Source organism: Peromyscus californicus, unplaced genomic scaffold (assembly GCF_007827085.1).
Source record: "Peromyscus californicus insignis strain IS unplaced genomic scaffold, ASM782708v3 Scaffold_14__1_contigs__length_90479793_seg_2, whole genome shotgun sequence".
NCBI lineage: Eukaryota > Metazoa > Chordata > Mammalia > Rodentia > Cricetidae > Peromyscus > Peromyscus californicus.
The window spans coordinates 19,095,460-19,114,601 of NW_026294436.1; the positions used below are offsets into that span (position 1 = coordinate 19,095,460).

At 44.0% G+C, this 19,142-nt stretch overlaps 2 protein-coding genes across 5 annotated transcripts in view; both read left to right on the plus strand.

The window, feature by feature from the left end:
- The window catches only part of Rbbp5 (RB binding protein 5, histone lysine methyltransferase complex subunit), a 29,127-nt gene extending 16,556 nt beyond the window's left edge, over positions 1–12,571 (plus strand). For 2 of the 4 annotated variants that reach the window (XM_052736908.1, XM_052736907.1), the window contains exons 7-14: positions 1,252–1,371; positions 1,457–1,610; positions 1,706–1,777; positions 2,317–2,434; positions 3,586–3,655; positions 4,186–4,415; positions 5,424–5,615; positions 11,464–12,571. In XM_052736908.1, coding sequence (XP_052592868.1) covers positions 1,252–1,371; positions 1,457–1,610; positions 1,706–1,777; positions 2,317–2,434; positions 3,586–3,655; positions 4,186–4,415; positions 5,424–5,615; positions 11,464–11,492 — 985 coding nt within the window. In that variant the 3' untranslated portion in view covers positions 11,493–12,571. The remainder of the gene's footprint in view (positions 1–1,251; positions 1,372–1,456; positions 1,611–1,705; positions 1,778–2,316; positions 2,435–3,585; positions 3,656–4,185; positions 4,416–5,423; positions 5,616–11,463) is intronic. The other 2 variants (XM_052736910.1, XM_052736909.1) reach the window with 1 other exon arrangement.
- An 884-nt stretch (positions 12,572–13,455) lies between these two features.
- On the plus strand, positions 13,456–16,868 carry Tmem81 (transmembrane protein 81). Its single transcript, XM_052736911.1, has one exon. It carries the CDS (start codon positions 15,483–15,485, stop codon positions 16,269–16,271), a length of 789 nt encoding a protein of 262 aa, XP_052592871.1. The 5' UTR covers positions 13,456–15,482; the 3' UTR covers positions 16,272–16,868.
- The last annotated feature ends 2,274 nt before the right edge of the window (positions 16,869–19,142 follow it).

Below are 19,142 nucleotides of genomic sequence, written 5' to 3' on the forward strand. Positions count from 1 at the left end.
ATGGCACCACCCACCATGGGCTGGGCCCTCCCTATCAATCACTAATTAAGAAAATGCCCTTCAGCCTGATCTTATGGAGGCATTTTCTCAGTTGAGGCTCCCTCCTTTCAGATGACTCTTTGTGTCAAGTTGACATAAAACTAACCAGCACATAACTTGAACTAATGTTATGGAATTCATATTGCAGTTGAGCATGCACTTAAAATCTGCTAACTGATTTAATTCCAGACATCCACTGAAGTTTGTAAGACATAGATGGAGTGACAGAAACAAGAAGACAGTGGCATGTCAGTCAGCAGTAGCACTCTTTTCTCTTCTTTTAGGAACACTCTTAGTGTTTGGGATGCATTCCCCTTCAAAGTGCTTGGTCTATCTGGGTTTTGAACTTGGAGTTGCCTGCATGCGGGGCAAACACTCTACCACTGAGCCACAGCCCAGGCACTCGGATTGCTCTTGAGTCCAGAATAATTAAGTCATGTAGAAACAAAGAAAGGAAAAGAAGCCATAACTTTGAGAGAATGAGGGGGGGGAGGGGGGGGGTGTTTGCATGGGAGGGGTTCCAGGAAGGAAGGGGGAAAGTGATGTAATTATAATTTCAAAAAAATTTACTATTAAAAGTAGTCGAGTAAATAGAGACTGTAAGAAAATGATGAAAAACGTATTTTAAACATTACAATAAAAAGTTAGCTATTTAAAAGTGACATATTTAAGGCCAGAGAACTGGCTCAGCAGGTAAAGAAGCTTGCTGCCAAACCTGAGGATCTGAGTGGCTCCCCAGGGCCTCCGTGGTGGAGGGAGAGGACTGACTCTTCCAAGTTGTCTTCTGACCTCCATAAGTGTGCTATGGCATGTGCATCCCTCCCCAAATAAATAAACATAACTGAAAAAACACACACTTGGCTTATTGACTCATTAATGATCATTGGCTAGATAAGTGCAGTATTTAATTATTGAATATTACACATTATGAACTCGTGAATTGAGCAGGCTGACTTTGGTTCAGAGGTCTTGGGATCTCAGTTAAGTCCAGGCAATATTGACATGAGGTTTGGGGATACACAGGATAAGGCACATATATTTTCACTTTACTGGTTTGGAGTGACAAGAAGATACATAAGCTTCGAATCTTGGCCATTCTCAGTTTCTCTCCAGCTAACTAGTTGGTCTGTGGCGCTAGTCTCAGTAGTAGTGATAGAAATTGTTAACAGGGACAGACGTCTGACTGGTCGATAATCTCTCTCCTTTCTGTAGTTGCTTTCTAATTAACACAGCAGATCGAATAATCAGAGTTTATGACGGCAGAGAGATTTTAACGTGTGGAAGGGATGGAGAGCCTGAGCCTATGCAGAAACTGCAGGACTTAGTGAACAGGTAGGTGGTGTTGCCGGGAGAGGATGTAACTGACCTTCCCTGGGCTCTTCTCCAGTTTCTCTTGGGGATGTTCTTTGTCTTTTAGGACCCCATGGAAAAAATGTTGCTTCTCTGGGGATGGGGAATACATAGTGGCGGGCTCTGCCCGGCAGCATGCACTGTATATCTGGGAAAAGAGCATTGGCAACCTGGTGAAGATCTTGCATGGAACCAGAGGAGAACTCCTGCTGGATGTGGCTGTAAGTAGAGCACTGTATGGCTTTGGTTGCTCACACACTGTAGGATGGCTTAAGTCGGTTCTGACAGTTCTTCTCTCTCTTACATTACAATTTAGTGGCATCCAGTTCGACCTATCATAGCTTCTATTTCCAGTGGAGTGGTGTCCATTTGGGCCCAAAATCAAGTAGTAAGTATTTTTCTGGTTGATTTGCTTTGAAAGTAAATATTTCTTTTTGTCAAAAACTCTTTATACAGAGTAAACTAAATACTACTTTAATTGCTTTGTTTTACATCTGATCCTTGCAGCCTAATTAAGTAAGTTCATTATATTCCGTTTCACTTCACTTCAGAGGGACATTCTTAGTCCTGAGTGGGTTTCCAACTTTGTTTCCATGTATATACACTTTCTGCAACCTTTTAACATTATTTTGCTTTTCTTATTTTCAGCTCAGTTTATTTTATATCGGTGAACACTTTTAAACTACCTTTGTGAAGTACACTTAAAAAAGATTAAAGGACGTAGTTATTTAGAAAAGAAATGCAGTTAATAACTTAAAATGTTTATATAGAAAATACATCAAGATTGCAAACACTTAGATAGCTAAGATTTTATTTTCTTATCCCAAATTGAATCTTAGAATGCTTAGTCTGTATCATGCTGAATATAAGTTGTCAGAACTTACATTGTTACTGATTTTTCACGTGGTGACTTGTCTGTCTTGTCAGGAAAACTGGAGTGCATTTGCACCAGATTTCAAAGAGTTGGATGAAAATGTAGAATATGAGGAAAGAGAATCAGAGTTTGATATTGAAGATGAGGATAAGAGTGAGCCTGAGCAAACAGGTAATGCCTCTCGATTGCAGTCGGTATTTCCAAAAGGAAAAACGATGGTTTCCTTAATATTCTTACTGAGCGTTGTAACTGTATTTTTGTGCTTTATCTGCTGCCTTTTCCCCTTAAGCATATGTAGTTACCACAGTGCTCGAGGAGTCGTAATCTATGTTCTAGTTAAGGGTTCACATAGGCATCACCAATGCTCAAGCAGCTCTTGACATTTCATCTGTATCTCCTGGTGAGTCACAGATGATTAAATGAGGATTTGCATACAGCACCCTGCAAAGCACAGAGATGCGCTCAGGCTCAGCTTGGGTCGTGTTTTCTGTTACATCTTTGTCAGTTGGAGAAAGGTCAAGAGCATGAGCTGTGATACCAGACAGCTTTGGGCAGAATACTTCAGCTTGCATCCTTCATCTCTAATGTGGAGTAAAGGTAGCACCCACTTCTTTGCATTGTAGAGGATAAATGGAATAACTCATACAAAGCAAGTAGTGCCCAAATGTAAGAAGACCCCCAAACAAAGTCTTTTATTGTTATGACCTTAGTCGTCATTATTTTTAATCTCATCTTCCAAATTTCTGAATAGGAACTCCTTGAAAATAAAGATTCTGACTCTTTTGTTGCTGTTTGGAGACAAAAGTCTCATTATGTGGCACAAACTCCCAGTCTTTCTCTACCAACCTTCCCAGTGCTGAGAATACATGTGTGCATCGCCACTACCTTGAGATTTGATTTATCTTCGTGATTTCTACCACAGAACTTGGTACATAGTAGGGGGGTGTGTGTGTGTGTGTGTGTGTGTGTGTGTGTGTGTGTGTGTGTGTGTGTGTGTGTGTGTATGGGGGGTGGGAATGATTATGTGAATGATTACTATGGCACTGTAATTAATGGCCAGATCTCTGACACCTGGACCACTTCATAGTGCTAAGAATTAGGGAATCAGGATTGAAGTTAGGTCTCTCCAGCTTGAAAACTGCTCCCCTTTTGGGTTTTGGGTAACTTACATGTCTCGTGGGTTTTAGGAATACCTCCATGGATGCAGAGCATCGTAGACGGTTTTGGCAGTTTTGGATTATGTTTTGTGAACCTTTTATTCTGAGGCAAAAAGCAGTTTTCCATTTCTTTTCTTCAAACCTCTCCAATGTTCTGTCCTACAGGGGCTGATGCTGCTGAGGATGAGGAAGTAGATGTCACCAGCGTGGACCCTATTGCTGCCTTCTGTAGCAGGTGAGTGCCTTGGAAGGCTTGCGATAGTTCCTGTCTCTTGTGCACTGCCCAGTTCCCTCAGCTGTCCCTTCACTTCCAACTGCTTAGTAGTGGGAATAGCGCACAGTCCTTTGCTGAACAAAATGTGATGGAGAGTTTAAGAAGCTGAAGTAAAACCAGGCATGGTAGCCTTCACCCTTAATCCCAGCACTCTGGAGGCAGAGGCAGGTGAATCTCTTGAGTTTGAGGTCAGCCTGGTCTACAGAGTGAGTTCCAGGACAGCCAGGACTACATAGAGAAATCCTATCTCGGGGACAAAAAGAAAAAGAAAAAAAGAAAGAAAGAAACTGCAGTAATGAACTAGTCTATTTGTGGTTATGAGCCCACTGCTGTTCCCCAGTTTCTTTCCTTCGTCTCAGCTTCCTTAAAGTCTAGGTCTGTAACTGTTGTGTGTACTAAATATAGGCATTAGAGGAAAGGCTGAAGGGCTTGTGGTTTAAGCAACTATCTCCTCTTTTTTCCAATCCCTTGTCTGGTCCTGTTCCAAATAGTGATGAAGAGCTGGAAGATTCAAAGGCTCTGTTGTATTTACCCATTGCCCCTGAGGTAGAAGACCCTGAAGAGAATCCATATGGCCCCCCGCCGGATGCAGTCCCAACCTCCTTGATGGATGAAGGGGCTAGTTCAGAGAAGAAGAGGCAATCTTCAGCAGATGGGTCCCAGCCACCAAAGAAGAAACCTAAAACGACCAATATAGAACTCCAAGGAGTGCCGAATGATGGTAAGAGCTGCCTCTTTATTCCAGTGCCTCTGTACAGTAATTTATATTCTTGGGCACAAATAAGTCATTTCCTTTTTGAGCCATTTTTACTTTAAAGGAGTTTTCCCATGAGTCTTTTTCTATATTGCTTCACAGTTCTGTGATGATTGCATTTGTGTTCACTTCTTTTAAAATGGGGACATTCTGCCCTGAACTACCTTGCCGAAGATGTCAGACTTAGTCTTCTGATACATGACTTAGAACTTGTTTCCTTGAACTGTTCATCTTTCTGTTTTTCCCAAAGAGTGGTTTTGCTGCCTGGTAAAGTGCCAGTCAGACCTGCACGGTCTTTTCTTCCTTCTCACTTACCCAGTGGGATTGGGAGCTTTTATTACTATGTGTTGCAATGATTGGCTAGGGGTGGGGTGGTGTTAGCATTAGACATCTTCCATTTTTTTCTCTTACAGCTAATGGTAGATCAGTTAATTATCCAGCTGTATAATCTCTGGTGTGTATACTTTATTCCAGGCAGCAAGGTATAGTTTCTGTACCACTGCTCAGTTTACATCACCCCTGCAAGTATTTTATTATTCTTGCTTTACAAAGGAGAGAAGCTGAGCTGAAGCTGCATAGCTTGTCCAAGTTCTCACAGAAAATGGTAGAGTCAGACTCTGGCCCTGGTCTGTCCATTTGTTTTCTGACTGCTATGCCCATGTTGTGTGTTCATTTCCCACACACTCCTCTTCACGTTTGAGTGACTTAGAATGAGTGGGTATTTTAACTTTTTCAATTTGAAGTTGCTGTAGTTTGGTATAAACCATATAGACCGTGTACGCCTTTTGGTCTAGCAAGTATTTGTCAATTTAGTAGCCATCCTTTTGTAGTTTTAAAAATAATAGTCCATTTTCTTTCTTAGATTAGTGATGTGGGCCATAAAGAGCAATACTGTTTGCACTCAAAGGTCTGGTTGGGATGTGGACCGGTGTGGCGTGGACTGTGTCTCATGGGTGTCTGTCTGTCCTCCTGCAGAAGTCCATCCACTACTGGGGGTGAAGGGGGATGGCAAATCCAAGAAGAAGCAAGCAGGCCGGCCTAAAGGATCAAAAGGTAAAGAGAAAGAGTCTCCATTTAAACCGAAACTCTACAAAGGGGACAGAGGTTTGCCTCTGGAAGGCTCAGCGAAGGGTAAAGTGCAGGCGGAACTCAGCCAGCCCCTGGCAGGTAAGGACACATTGGGAGCACTGTCTGGCTTGCTCTGTGGCCTTGCTTTGTACAGCTCCTGACTTCCTTTAACTGCAGCGGGACTTCCCTCCCTCTCCTCCTTCCTTTTCCCCAGCATCAAGTCAATCTTTGGGTTTTAAGCTGCTCAGGGCAAGCTAAACCAAAATTGGCTTAATTCATTGGCTGTCAGTCTTAGGTCCATAAGTAGATTACAGGGGTTCTGCTTTCTTCAGATACCTGCCAAGTACATGTGAGTGTTTTTCTAGGAAGGATGCCTGCTTTCCATTAGATTCCTACAGGAAGGTCTGTGACCCAAACGATCCGAGCCCCAGCTAATGCAGCACGTCGACTGTGTCTGCCTTAGCTGTGTTGTTCTAAACTTTCACTTGCAGATGACTCTGTAGTTGGTTTGTGTTTTTGCCTCAGACAGATGTCCAGAAATGCAAGCTAAGCTGGTTTAATGTGGCACCTGACTGTTAAACTGCAGCATCTTCACATTGTTCATAGACTCCAAGTAGTCTTCCTTCTCGACAGTCTAGAGAAAGGAGAAATTCTTATCAGTACCATAAGGTTAAAGAGAAAACGGTCTTTGAGGTTTCCCCCAGTATCTGAAAATAGGGGAAAATTGCCAAAAAGACAGAGTGTGGCTTCCTAACATCTAAGTGTCCTTTTGGTTGTGAGCCTTAGCCCTTACCATCTGAGCCACGTCAGCCCCCGACACATAATATATGACTGAGGGAGTTTATCAAGGAATGGAAATTCCTAGAAAAGACCTGTGAACCGGTTAAGTGGTGTTTGTTTGAAAAATAATGATCAATCCCAGGCGGTGGTGGTGACGCACGCCTTTAATCCCAGCACTTGGGAGGCAGAGGCAGTTGGATCTCTGTGAGTTTGAGGCCAGCCTGGGCTACAGAGCGAGATCCAGGACAGCTAGGGCGGCTAAACAGAGAAACCTGTCTCGAAAAACCTGTCAAAAAAAAAAAAAAAAAAGGAAAAATAATGGTCCAGTTAGAGTCATCTCCCCTCAAATGTCCTTGGGATTTGAAAGTCTGTATCTGTCCATTAGGTTAGACACACACACACACAAGCATGTGCTTTTGTTAATATAAAACTCTTTTTTTTGTGGCTAATTGACACAGGATAGATAAAATGTCAGTGGTTATATTTAGTTTTTTCCCCCTCTAAATTTTAAATTAAAATTTAATTTAAATGTGTTAATCCACATATGATAAATAGTAGAATACAAAGCAGAATTCCTTGTTCAGTTTGTACCTTATGCTAGTTAATTGATGCCTATAAATAGAAATTATTTTCTATAGCAAAATTGAAAAACAGACTGAGTCATTAGTCCCCTAAGTTTGCTAGATCTAGACTTGAGTTTTTCATGCTTCAACACCCATACCACTGAGTAGGAGAGTCCCCCACAGCAGTGATTACAGCACCTAGTAAGCAGTTCCCACCTCCATACTGAGTCCTGAGCTGTGTGTGGATAAAGGAAGTGGTCAGTAATTGACTCTAGCTGACCAGTTAGTTGACTACTAACAAATAAGATGGCCCCTCTGTAGCCTATGTGCATACACTCTGTCAGTTCAGAAGAAACCCAATTTGAAATTTGAGTAGATTTTCCTGCCACAAAAAGTCCAGTTGCTTTTAGCATGATTTAAAATGTGGCCAGACATATAAAATTAATTAAAACACTTTAGGACATAATCTCTATGCTTCTGTGTAGACCAGGCTGGCCTCAAACTCACAGAGATCTTCCTGCCTCTGCCTCCAGAGTGCTGGGATTAAAGGTGTGTGCAAGCACGCCTGGCTTTTGTCCTGTAAGTAGTTGGGAGCCCTGGGGTATGGCTCAGTGGAGCGGCACTTGCCTGACTGGTGCAAGGCCCTGTGTTTGAGCTGTATCGCCAGAAAAACCAACACTACTAGTTAAAATGTATCTTGTGCTTTTCAATAGGAAGTATATATAGTAAATGGTAAATAAACCACTATAGAATTTTAAAATTGTCTTTCTCAATAATAGAAAGACTTAAAATTCAGTTTTTTGGTTTTTTTTTTTTGTTTTTTTTTTTTTGTTTTTTCGAGACAGGGTTTCTCTGTGTAGCTTTGCGCCTTTCCTGGAACTCACTTGGTAGTCCAGGCTGGCCTCGAACTCACAGAGATCCGCCTGGCTCTGCCTCCCGAGTGCTGGGATTAAAGGCGTGCGCCACCACCGCCCGGCTAAAATTCAGTTTTAATCAATATGTTCACCAGTAGTCACAGTAACTCAATGTCTAAATGAGAACCAGAATCAAAATGTTGGAACATTTACTCAGTCCTCGAGAATGAACTTTTTATTCCTCAAATTCATTAATGTTATTATCTTAGTAGTAAAAAAAGAATTTCAGTAAAATTCTGAACTGTATGTGAAATGCATACTGGTTATTTATGCAGGCTAGCAAGAGCAGGTACCTGTGTCTAGGGTCTTTTTGAAAATGACCCATTGTCACTTGGTTTAGTCTCAAGGTTGACGGAAGTACTGAACAGTGTCTTTAGTAGCAGGGTGCTCCCTGCTGGCCTTTTGTTTTCTAGTTACTTTTGTTGAGTACTGAAGTGGGTCAGCCTTAAAGGGAAGCAATTGTTTGAACATCTTTATCCTTAAGGAGGACTAGAGAACTTGCCCCTGGTGGGGTGAGGGGAAGGATCCATATTCTTAGGGGCAGAGCAGCTCCAGTCCCGCAGTCCCGCAGCTCCTCAGGATTGCATGCAGCCTGTGCTTCTCCATGCAACTCTGTCCTTCTTCCTGTGTTCTCCTTTCTTCTCTGGCCTTGGTTCATTGATCTTTTCCTGAATGGAAATCTCCAGAACAGATGAAATACCACAGTGCTAAGGAGCAGGATCATCAGCACAACCTCAGCAGGGATCTTGAGGCATGGTTCTAAGGCCTTCAGAGGGTCGCCTGTGGCTTTACTGATGGTTCAATACAATTTGGAACTTTGCGAGGCTGCAGATTTGTGAGTGGTGACACTGGATGTCCCAGATAATTCCAGAATATCAACTTTCAGGATAAACTATCATATCTTGTATGTGGGGTTCTTTGGTTGAAGTAAGGGCTTCATTCAGTAACACAGTGGTTTTTGGAGGGTCTTGAGCAAGCAGAAGCTGGACCTGCTGTTGATTTGTTTGTGGCCCTCCAGGGGCCTCTGAGGAAAACTGATATTTTCGTGAATAACTCATGTTATTTGATACTTCAGAGATTTTCAATAAAAGATAGTATGTAGCCATTGCTTTCCACCAGATATTAAGAAATAAAACTCATCTGGAATGCTTATAGCAGAGATCTCTTTGAAAATTAGCCCAGGGTTTAGGGGTGTAGGTCCGTGTTAGCATCTGCCTAGCATGCCCAAGGCCCTGGGATCTGCTCTCAGCATTGCAGAAACAAACCAGTCTACTCCGAAGATTATGTTAAAGGTTCATTCCTGTGAACTCCCTTTAACTGGATAACTTTTGCATTAATGTCACATTTTTGTAGGCAGAATTGTGGGGGAAGCTGTGTAACACTCAAGCTGGATAAATGATAGCTGTGTATTAATAATGTGGGCAACTGGACGGTCACCATAGAATCCATTTTGTAAACCTGGATTACTCTAACAAAAAGCTGCTTTTAACTGTTGTATGTTCCAAACAGGAGATTAGGATTTTAGGGGAAATGGGAAGGCAAATAGACCACTGTTAATCTGGAATCTGGGGCTACTGAAAATTCTTTTCATCTCGCACAGCTCATTAGTGTTGACTAGCATAGGAGGACCCGCACCCGAGGATTCTTGTGTGGAGGGAAGCCTGGTAAGGGTAACCCTGAGTTGAGGACTCTCCAGGGACAGGCCTGCTGTTACCGTTTGTCTAATACCTGTTTCTGTTCCCTTAACTCTATTTCTGAGCTGGAGATGAAAACACAAGCCAAGACCTAAGGTTCCCCAGCAGCAAACCTCAGCAAAATGCCACCAAGACTGGTTTGTCACATATATAATCCTCCTGCCCCTGTTAGACACCACTGGCTGATGTACACCTGAATATGTCTGTTGAACATGACAGAGGCCAAAGTGGGCAGAAGAGCTGCTCTTAGGGCACTGGGCACCATGCAGATTGCCCTACCTTGGACCACTCTGCAATTACTCATTGCCTTCTGGAGCTCCGCCCCTCTAACTACTTACAACAACCTTGGTTTTAAATGCCCAATAGTGAGTGAACTGTACATTGTCCTCTTCCTCCTTCTCTTCTCCTCTTTTTAGAAATAGTCACTCAAAGGCTAACTTATGGATTCTACTGATTTGATGCTTAGCTGGATGTTCTGTCTCATTCTGTGTGATCCACCTAGCTGACCAATGAAGGATTGGAAATCATGTCAGGATGTTCTCTTTGGCCATCCTGAATTAGGCTCCTCCTGGGAGAGACCAAAAATAGCTGTTCATCTTAAGCTGAATTTTTCTTAATACTGTACTGCTGGAGATTTCCTGTATGATGCAACTAAATATTGTTTCCATGGGCCAGATGCTGCAGGCCTTTGTAGAGCTGTTTTCCCATATATTACCTTGCTAATAGTATTGCTTGCTTTGATTTTAGTTTGTTGCCTAATGCCTCAGTAAGCGTATATGTGTAAATATGCATGCACATCTTTCATAAGAATGGGGGTGGTGTAGAAATGTGAACTATTTTGTACAGTAGAAGGTTTTCATTCGTTGAATTGAGTGTCAATTTGTGATCAAAACACCTTTTTCCACCGTGATTAATGGTTAAAATGGTGGTGCTGTGTTTTTGTAAACTGAAAACTCAGTTGGTCAGGGTGCCTATGGAAGCAGTCAGTGAGACCAGCAGGAAGTAAGTGAGCTGAGTCTAGGAGACTGCATTCTCTTAAGTTTTAAATCCACTCAGAAATTCTTTATATTTTATACTGAAGGAGATTTGAAAAGTAGTTTGCAAAATGCTAGCGTATCTTGAAATGCTATAACATTCAGCTATAGCATTTGAAATGATACAGCATTCAGCTTTAGCATTTGAGATTATATAGCATTTATTAGAGAGCTTGTATCTTGTCCTTATCTCAGCCTGTTCTTAGCAAATGTGTTTTTATTGTCAAGTTTTCGTTTTTATTAGAACTTCATTTTAAAAATAGCATTCAGAGCAACTTTGTGATTGAATACTTTTCTTTCAGTACTTATGTGATTAATTCTCACCATTTTAAACTCCAAGCATCATGTAGTCCCTCATTTAAATTACACCCAAGAGGCCTTTCTTCACCTTGTTCTCTGTTTGTACTTCCTAGTTAATATTTCACAGCCGCCCATTTAGAGATGTCCCTCAGAAGTGAACAACTTCTATGGAGTCATCAGGGAAGTGCTTATTTGATCTTACTATTTAGGATTTTATTCACTTACCAGTTCTCGGTGCATAGAAGCACAGATAGTAGCTTTCATCAACAGCACATGCTATCTGGGGTTCCAAGCAGATAAAAATGTCACTTAAGGAACAGTGGGGCTTGGACAGGGATGTCTTGTTCACTGTTATTTGTTAGTGACTGATTAGTCTAATATATGAAAGATTGAAAGGGTTGGTACCCTGGAGTTATTTTGTCTGTTGTGACTGCCCGAGAACTTGGTTATCTGCCTAGGTTGGGTCGAGGCTCATCCATTTACATTCCCTACACACACACTGGGACAGTACTGAAACAGTATTGGGTGGGGATTTGGGTTTAGATTGACAGTTGCTTCCGTGAAGAGTGACTGGGAGCTGGGTTATGCACTTCAGAGGGGGACATTCTTGACCCGTGTGTGCCTGTGATACTAAAGGAAATCTTCCGGTGTCTCTCTCTTAGCAGGAGGAGCGATCTCAGAACTGCTATGAAGACGGTGAAACTCATCGTTTTTCTCATGCTGTCGTCAGGTAGCCTTTGGACAGTGCGGCCAGTCATTTGAGATTGGCTTTAATCGAAAACAAAGGCCTCTGCCTCCCACCCAGGAGGTGGAAGGAGGATTTTATGTTTGAATGAAGAAGTGAATTATGGAAGAAGAGCACAGGTCCCTGCCTTCCCTTTCAAGCATAAGTCCAAATAGGCTCTCAGGAATGAGGATACGTGAAGACGTCGGGAGATCTGACTCACTTCAGCTTCACACTTGGTTGTGTTGCTGGTGAAAAATGCCCGTGTTTTGTTCACCTGACTGTTGAAGTCACATCCTTTGGACATGTCATCCCCATCTCCTGCTGCCTTCCATCCTCAATGCATGTCCTTGTGACTTGTTCTTTTCTGAAATTTCGCTACCAGTGTCCTAGGAAACCCGGTGCATTTTCTGTTTCTTTCATTCATAACTCCCCTTCTCAGATGCTTCCTGTATTTCTATATTGTGTATAAAGGTTGGACAGAGAAGCGAGTGCTTGAAAGATTTCAAATTGGCAGAAAAGGAAGGAATCTAGAAGGCCCCTGTCATTCTGTCTCGGGAGGCTGGGCTCTAGAGAAGCTGGGGTTTCCCTTGCATTGCATGTTTTCCAGTATCAGATCTGTTTGATAATCATGGTTTTTGGATATGATTAGTTTTACCCATCTCCAGCTAAGGATCATCAGTAGTTTGTGTATTACTTTATCCATGTTGACTTCCAGAGTTAGAAACAAAGCAAGGTGTGTTTCTCCACAAGCTTCTGTATCATGGGGGTGGGGCACCTATTCGAGGACTGACGTGAAACCCCCAAAATCAAAGCAGCAGCAGCTCGCTTCAAATCAAAGATGAGGTTCATTCGTTCAATCATTGCCTGTGGAGAACCTGTCCGCACCAGCCCTAGTGTGTCTCTCTTCCTGGAGCCAGGCCCCCTGTGTTTTCACACACTTCCTTTCTGTGAAAGGTTGCTTAGCTTTTTTTTACCCTTCTCTTTCTCACCCTGGCTCTCTCTGCATTTGCTGTTCTTTTAATAAAAATAGCAAATTGGATGGATATGTACAATAAGTGTTTGAAATTTTCTGAAAATCCAAAGTCAGAAAGCCAAGTGTGGAAAGTGTTGGTTAGTATCGTCTCTGGCAATAGCTTTTGGCTTGCCCTGGGTCATACTTTCGGCATTGAAAGGGGGGTTAAATGCTATGCTAATTGTGAATCTCTATCAGTTGGCGGAGGCTCCTTCAGATAGCCCAGCCTGTTGACTCCTTTATCCTGGGGGTAGACGTGACAGTGGACCCCGCAGGAAGTCTCCAGGATCACTGTGGTGCTGCCTCAGGTGTGAGTGAGACCAATGGCTGTGATTGGTGAGTGGCTCACAGGACATGTTCCTATTTATAGGTATTGTATCCATGTCATGTCTCTGGACAGCACCCCGCAAGTAGTGTGCAAACAGACACGGGTCTCTGCCTTCCCTGTGTGAAGTGCTTGATTTCCTCCATCGGACGCTAGCGCTGTGTCCATTTCCATTAACTGGCTACTGAGAAATCAGCTCAGGCCCTGCCAGGCTGTCTCTGGCAGCAGCTCCCAATAATTATTTATGCTTTTGGAATTTTTCGTCAGCTCCTGAAACCTCCCGTCCACTTTGAGCTGGGCCTTTTTGATCTGTGTGATATATGTATATTCTTCTCTTCTTTCTGTTGCCTTCCCTTCCTCTCCATTCTGTTCCTTAAAATGTTCTGTAGTTTTGTACAAGGTGAGAGAGACTCAGCCTTGGGGACTTCTTGCTAAAGCTTTAATGCTTTGTAAATAAAATGGGATGTTTACTAAACCACAAGTATAGATGTTCGTTTGTAAACTGCCTGCTTCTGGAACTCAGCAGCCACTTTGTTTCTGTACAATAGAAGATAAGTGTAGAGTTTAGATCTTTCTCTGTGGTCATCCAGATCTAGAAAGGTCAGGCAGTTTGGATTTCTTCCTTTGTACAAACTAGAAATAAATGATTTGAGCTAAAAGCTGGCGTTAATTAAAAAAAAAAAAGGTCACCTAGGAATTTCTTTTCATATTCTTTAACTCAGTATAAGCTTTGAAGAGCCCACAGTGCTAGGCATTCTGGGAGGTTACAGTAATGCATCCTAGAGGTTCTAGCCTTCCAAGGATCTTTGTTAGTCTAAATATAGTTACATTCTTCCTTGTTAGTCATTTTCTCTGATTAAATAACTTTAACATCCATACTGAATATTCATTGTCTCATAATAATAATTTGTCTCAGAGACTGTAGTGCAGTGGTTCTCAACCTTCCTAATGTTGCGACCCTTTAATACAGTTCTTCATGTTGTGGTCAACCCCAATCATAAAATTATTTTCATTGCTACTTCATAACTAATTTTGCTACTGTTATGAATCGTGATGTAAATATCTGATACTCAGTATATCTGATATGTGACTCCTGTGAAAGGGTCATTTGATCCCCCAAGGAATTGAGACCCACAGGTTGAGAACCACTGCTTTAGTGGTATGGTTTTTGTTTTTTGGTTTTTTTTTTTTAAGATTTCTTTATTTATTATGTATACAGCATGTATGACTGCAGGACAGAAGAGGGCACCAGATCTCATTACAGATGGTTGTGAGCCACCATGTGGTTGCTGGGAATTGAACTCAGGACCTCTGGAAGAGCAGTCAGTGCTCTTAACCTCTGAGCCATCTCTCCAGCCCCTAGTGGTATGGTTTTAATGAACACCAAGTTGAGCTCCTTACTAATCTTCTGTCTTGTCACTCAGAACCCATCTTTATCATCACAGCTGTTTCATAGCAACCTTCACTGATGTAAACAATGAGCTCCCCTGTTCTGCAGGGTAAATAGAACTAGAATCAAACAGCATTGTTCATCCTCACACCCAGCAACATCCATCCTGCTTCCCTTGGGAAAGAGAGTACCTGGAACAAGACAGGAGCTGCCTCTGCTGTAGCCTCACTTGCTCCTTTTGGAAGGGTGTGTGGGACTAAATTTTCACACACCCACCCTTTAGTATCTTTATCTCTAACCCCTGTGAAGCTGAGAATGACCTGGAACTTCTGATCTTCGTGAGTGCTGGGATAAAGAGTATGTTGCCACACTCAGTTTGTGTGGTGTTGGGGATCAACCTGGAGCGTCATGCATGCTAGACAAGCATCATACCAGCACTCCACTGAGCTTCTTCTTTTCTTTTGAGACAGGTCTCATCTTGTAGCCAGGCTGGCCTTGAACTTGCTCACAGTCCTGCCTCTGCCTCCAGGCATTGTCGCCACACCTGCTTTCCATTCCTTTAAAAGTCTTTACAAATGAAGGTAGTTGACACTGGATAAAAGTGTTTTCAGGTGCAGTGTTCAAAGTGACCTCCTGAAACTGGACAGGGAGATCTTGGCTTACAAAGGAAGAAAAATAGAAATGTGGGGAGTCAAGTGACTCCAGTCCAGAGTTATCTTTTTAATAGATGTGGTTTAGGAACATTCACAGTAAAGAATTCAAGGTATTCAAATTAACATCCCAACCCAGCCCCACCTCATCCCCTTTCTTAAGACGAGCTTTTCTATTTGGTCAGGACTTTGAAACTCTTGCGTAGTTTGGAGGGAGGGAAAGAGTTAACTCATGCATTTGGGGTAATGTAGAAACTGACTTCAGCTTCTGAGGTCTTTTCCTTTTTTGTTCTCAAGCCTGTGGGTTTGAATTCATTAGGCAGAAGGGACAAGAATGTCCCCTGGGAAGATGCCCCCGGCAAACCTAGTCCGACACCAGTAGTCCAAGTCTTTTTCCTGCCTGTGGCCTCACCTGAGAAGAAGGACTGCACTTCTGGGCACATGTGTGCATATGTCCTGCTGACAGCTGTACATCATCATCTCTCAATGCTAGAGGTTATTCCAGGCTGGAGGATCTGTGTTATAGCACAATAGAGTGTTCGTCTGGAATGCCTGCTGGTGAAATGCCTACTGAGACATGAAGACTGGGACCACTGTTTTTATCCTTGGGAGCCTGGTCTCGATCATCTGCCTGCCTTTGGTGTTGACGTCCCCTAAAACACTGGCCATCCCTGAGAGGCTACAACAAGCTGTGGGGAGAGTCATTGTCAATGCCACAGCGTGCACCGTTACATGTGGCCTTGGCTACAAGGAAGAGACCGTCTGTGAGGTGGGTCCTGATGGGGTGAGGAGGAAGTGCAAGTCCCAGCGTCTGGAGTGTCTGACCAACTGGATCTGTGGGATGCTCCATTTCACTGTTGTCCACGGGCAGGAGTTTGAGCTGAGCTGTCTGAGCGCAGACATCCTGGAGGTGGGGCAGGAAGCTTTCCGCTTCACCTGGAAGCTTGCTCGGGGCATCATCTCGACTAACGATGAGGTTTTTAAACCCTTCCGAGCCAACTCTCACTTTCTGCGCTTTAAACCCGCCTATGAGTATGACTCTGGGACATACCGATGTGATGTGCAGCTGCTGAAAAACTTGAAGTTTGTCAAGAGGCTCTATTTTGGGCTGAGGGTCCTTCCTCCAGACTTGGTAAACCTGAATTTCCATCAGTCCCTTACTGAGGACCAGAAGTTAGTAGATGAGGGCTGGGAGGTTAGTCTAGACAACCATTCGAAGCCTCACCTCCCAGAGTGGCAAAAGAAGGTGGCATCAGCCGTGGGCATAGGGATCGCTGCCGGAGTGGTCGGTGGCGTGCTGGTAAGCATGGCTATCCGCATTGCGCTGAGGGAGATTGATGGTAACGGCAGCCTTAGCAGCTTATAATGGAACCCTTACTCCTGGGAGGCTGACTGCCCAGGAGGCCGAACTAGCCTGTACACGAGTACCCTGTCCCTCTGGTAGTGGAGTGGCAAGAGAGGGCTCTCGGAGCCTAAGGTTGGCTAGGTGGCTTGGAGGATGCTCAGGGGAGCAGTATCCACCCCTGTGTTCAGGTTTTCTCATCCTGGGTGCTCAGTAGGCTTTGCTTCTGTTCCCAGGGAAGTTCTGTCTTCCAAGCTTGCTTTTCTTTCCACGCTTCACAGCGTGTGTACCACTCCCTCCACTCCACCTCTCCGGCCACCACTCCCTCCACTCCACCTCTCCGGCCACCACTCCCTCCACTCCACCTCTCCGGCCACCACTCCCCTCCACTCCACCTCTCCGGCCACCACTCCCCTCCACTCCACCTCTCCGGCCACCACTCCCCTCCACTCCACCTCTCCGGCCACCACTCCCCTCCACTCCACCTCTCCGGCCACCACTCCCTCCACTCCACCTCTCTGGACAGTGTGTATGGACCAGAATGTACTATTAGCAGTTTGGGCGGAAACTTTCTATTTTTGTTCAATAAAAATAATTCACAGTAACTGTATGGCAACCCAACCCTTTGTTATTTTATATAAGATTTCTCCCATGTAGAAACTGTCCCGTAGGTGGCCTGCTTTTCATTTTCTTTGGGTTTCCTAGAGCATGCGGTGGGCAGACTGTTTGTATCGGCTGTATGCCTGTATGTTGTAAAGGTGAGCCATGATGCCTGACTCGGCTGACTGACAGTCTTAGTGTCTGCCCTCCCTGTTCTCTCTAGATGATCCTCTGAGCTCAGAATCAAATTGAATGTCCTGGCAGAACCCAGGCTCCTGGGCACTGCACACAGTCCTTGTCTTGCTACTCCTTTGGCACTGTCTGTACCTGGGTTTTGTGCTCTTCGAAAGGTCAAGTGTCCTGGTTTCTTACAGCCACCAGGATCCCCAAGGGAGGACTGTTGACTTCACTTCCCCTTAGGAAGTCCGGTCTTCAGGCCCTTCAGGGTCATTTAGACAGAGTCTGCGGTAATTGGCTTATGGAACCCTCGGGGAAAAGGCTCTTGGGCGCCAGCTGAAAGCAGGATAGCATTTCTCCTCACTTTTCTCTAGCTGCAGGAGTGGCAGAATCCTGAGGCCATGTTCCTCTTCTGTAGCTGTGCCAGAATCACATGACAGAACCCCCCAACCCAGGGACGCTAATTCAGTTCAGATCATGACTAGAGGATGATGACTAGTGTTTACTTCGAACTTTACAAGGTTTAGTGACCACCTGCATTCGTTATGTTCCTATTGCTGTGATAAAACACCACAAAAAACGGCAACTTACAGGAAAAGTTTATTTGGGGTTTACAGTTCAAGGGGGACAGATGATGGCAGAAGTAGCTGGCTGGCAGCTGAGAGCTCCTATCTCAAGGAGGCAGAGAGAGAGAAACCTTAAAGCCCACCCCCAGTACCGTGCTTCCTCCATCCAGGTCACACCTATCCTTCCCAAACAGCCTCCAACTCGGAACCAAGTACTGAAATGCTCTAGGCTTATGGGGGCATCTCATTCAAAGCACCACACCACCTGGAGATGCTCTGCCCAAATTCATCAGTTCTTAACCTTTCCTCATAAGAACCCTAAATGTATATTGATTTATGGAATCATTTGAAAACTAGACCCAAACATGACTCTGTGTGTGTGTGTGTGTGTGTGTGTGTGTGTGTGTGTGTGTGTGGTATAGAGGTCAGAGGTCAACCTTGGGTTTTCCTCAGTTGGCATCCACTGTGGGGTTTTGTTTGTTTTTTGGGTTTGGTTTTGGTTTATTTTTGAGACAGGGTCTTTTGCTGAGACACAGGGCTCACAGAGAAATCAAGACTGGCTGGCCACTGAGCCATAGGGTTCCACCTGTCCCTGCCTCCCCAATGCTGGGATTATGAGTGTGTGTGCATCTCTGTACCCAACTTTTTCTGTCCTCCAGGCCTCATGCTTGGACGGCAGCAATCCCTTGGCCAGCTGAGCTTTCTCCTACATGGCCAAGTGCCTCTGTCACACCCAAGAAAACCAACAGTTGCCAGTCCTACATCTGGCTTCTGTTCAGTTTTCATTTTCAAAACCATTAAAGCTTTTTAGTGTAATTTAATCCAGTACCAAAGATTCGTGTGCCGCATTCAGTGTTTGTGTCTCGGGTCTCTTAGCTAGTCCCTCACGTTGCTTCTCATGACAGGGATGCACTGAAGAGGCAGGCTTTTCCAGTGGTCTGAGATGCTCTCCCACAGCCTGGACTTGCCATGCCCTTGTGATTAGCTTCGTGAGGAATGTCTTCAACATTTTGAGAAGAGCCCTACACAGATCCATACTGTGTCACAGCAGGAGGCTGATGTCACCCCTGTCTGTTGCCTCAGAAAGGAGGAGTTTCAGAAGACCTGGTCCTGTCCCTGCTCTGTTGTCAACCATATGACAAAGCCAGTCTCAACTTTGACACAGGTGTTTGTGAGGGCCCAGGGATCAGTTGAGATAAGCTGTTTTGTAAAATGAAGTACTGGGCTTGGGGAATGTCATTCAGTCCTAGGCCGTTTGCTGAAACATTCAAGGATAGCTTACTCTAAAGAGGACTGTGAAGGATTTTGTTGTAAGAAACTCAGTAACAGGCCAGGGGGTGGTTGCACACACCTTTAACCCCAGCACTCGGGAGGCAGAGCCAGGCGAATCTTTGTGAGTTCGAATCCAGCCTGGCTTACAAAGTGAGATCCAGTACAGGCTCCAAAGCTATACGGAGAAACCCTGTCTTGAAAAAAAAAAAAAAAAAGAAAGAAAAAGAAACTCGGTAACACACTGCTGAAGGGTCCTGCTTCACATCTTGTAGCTGGAAAC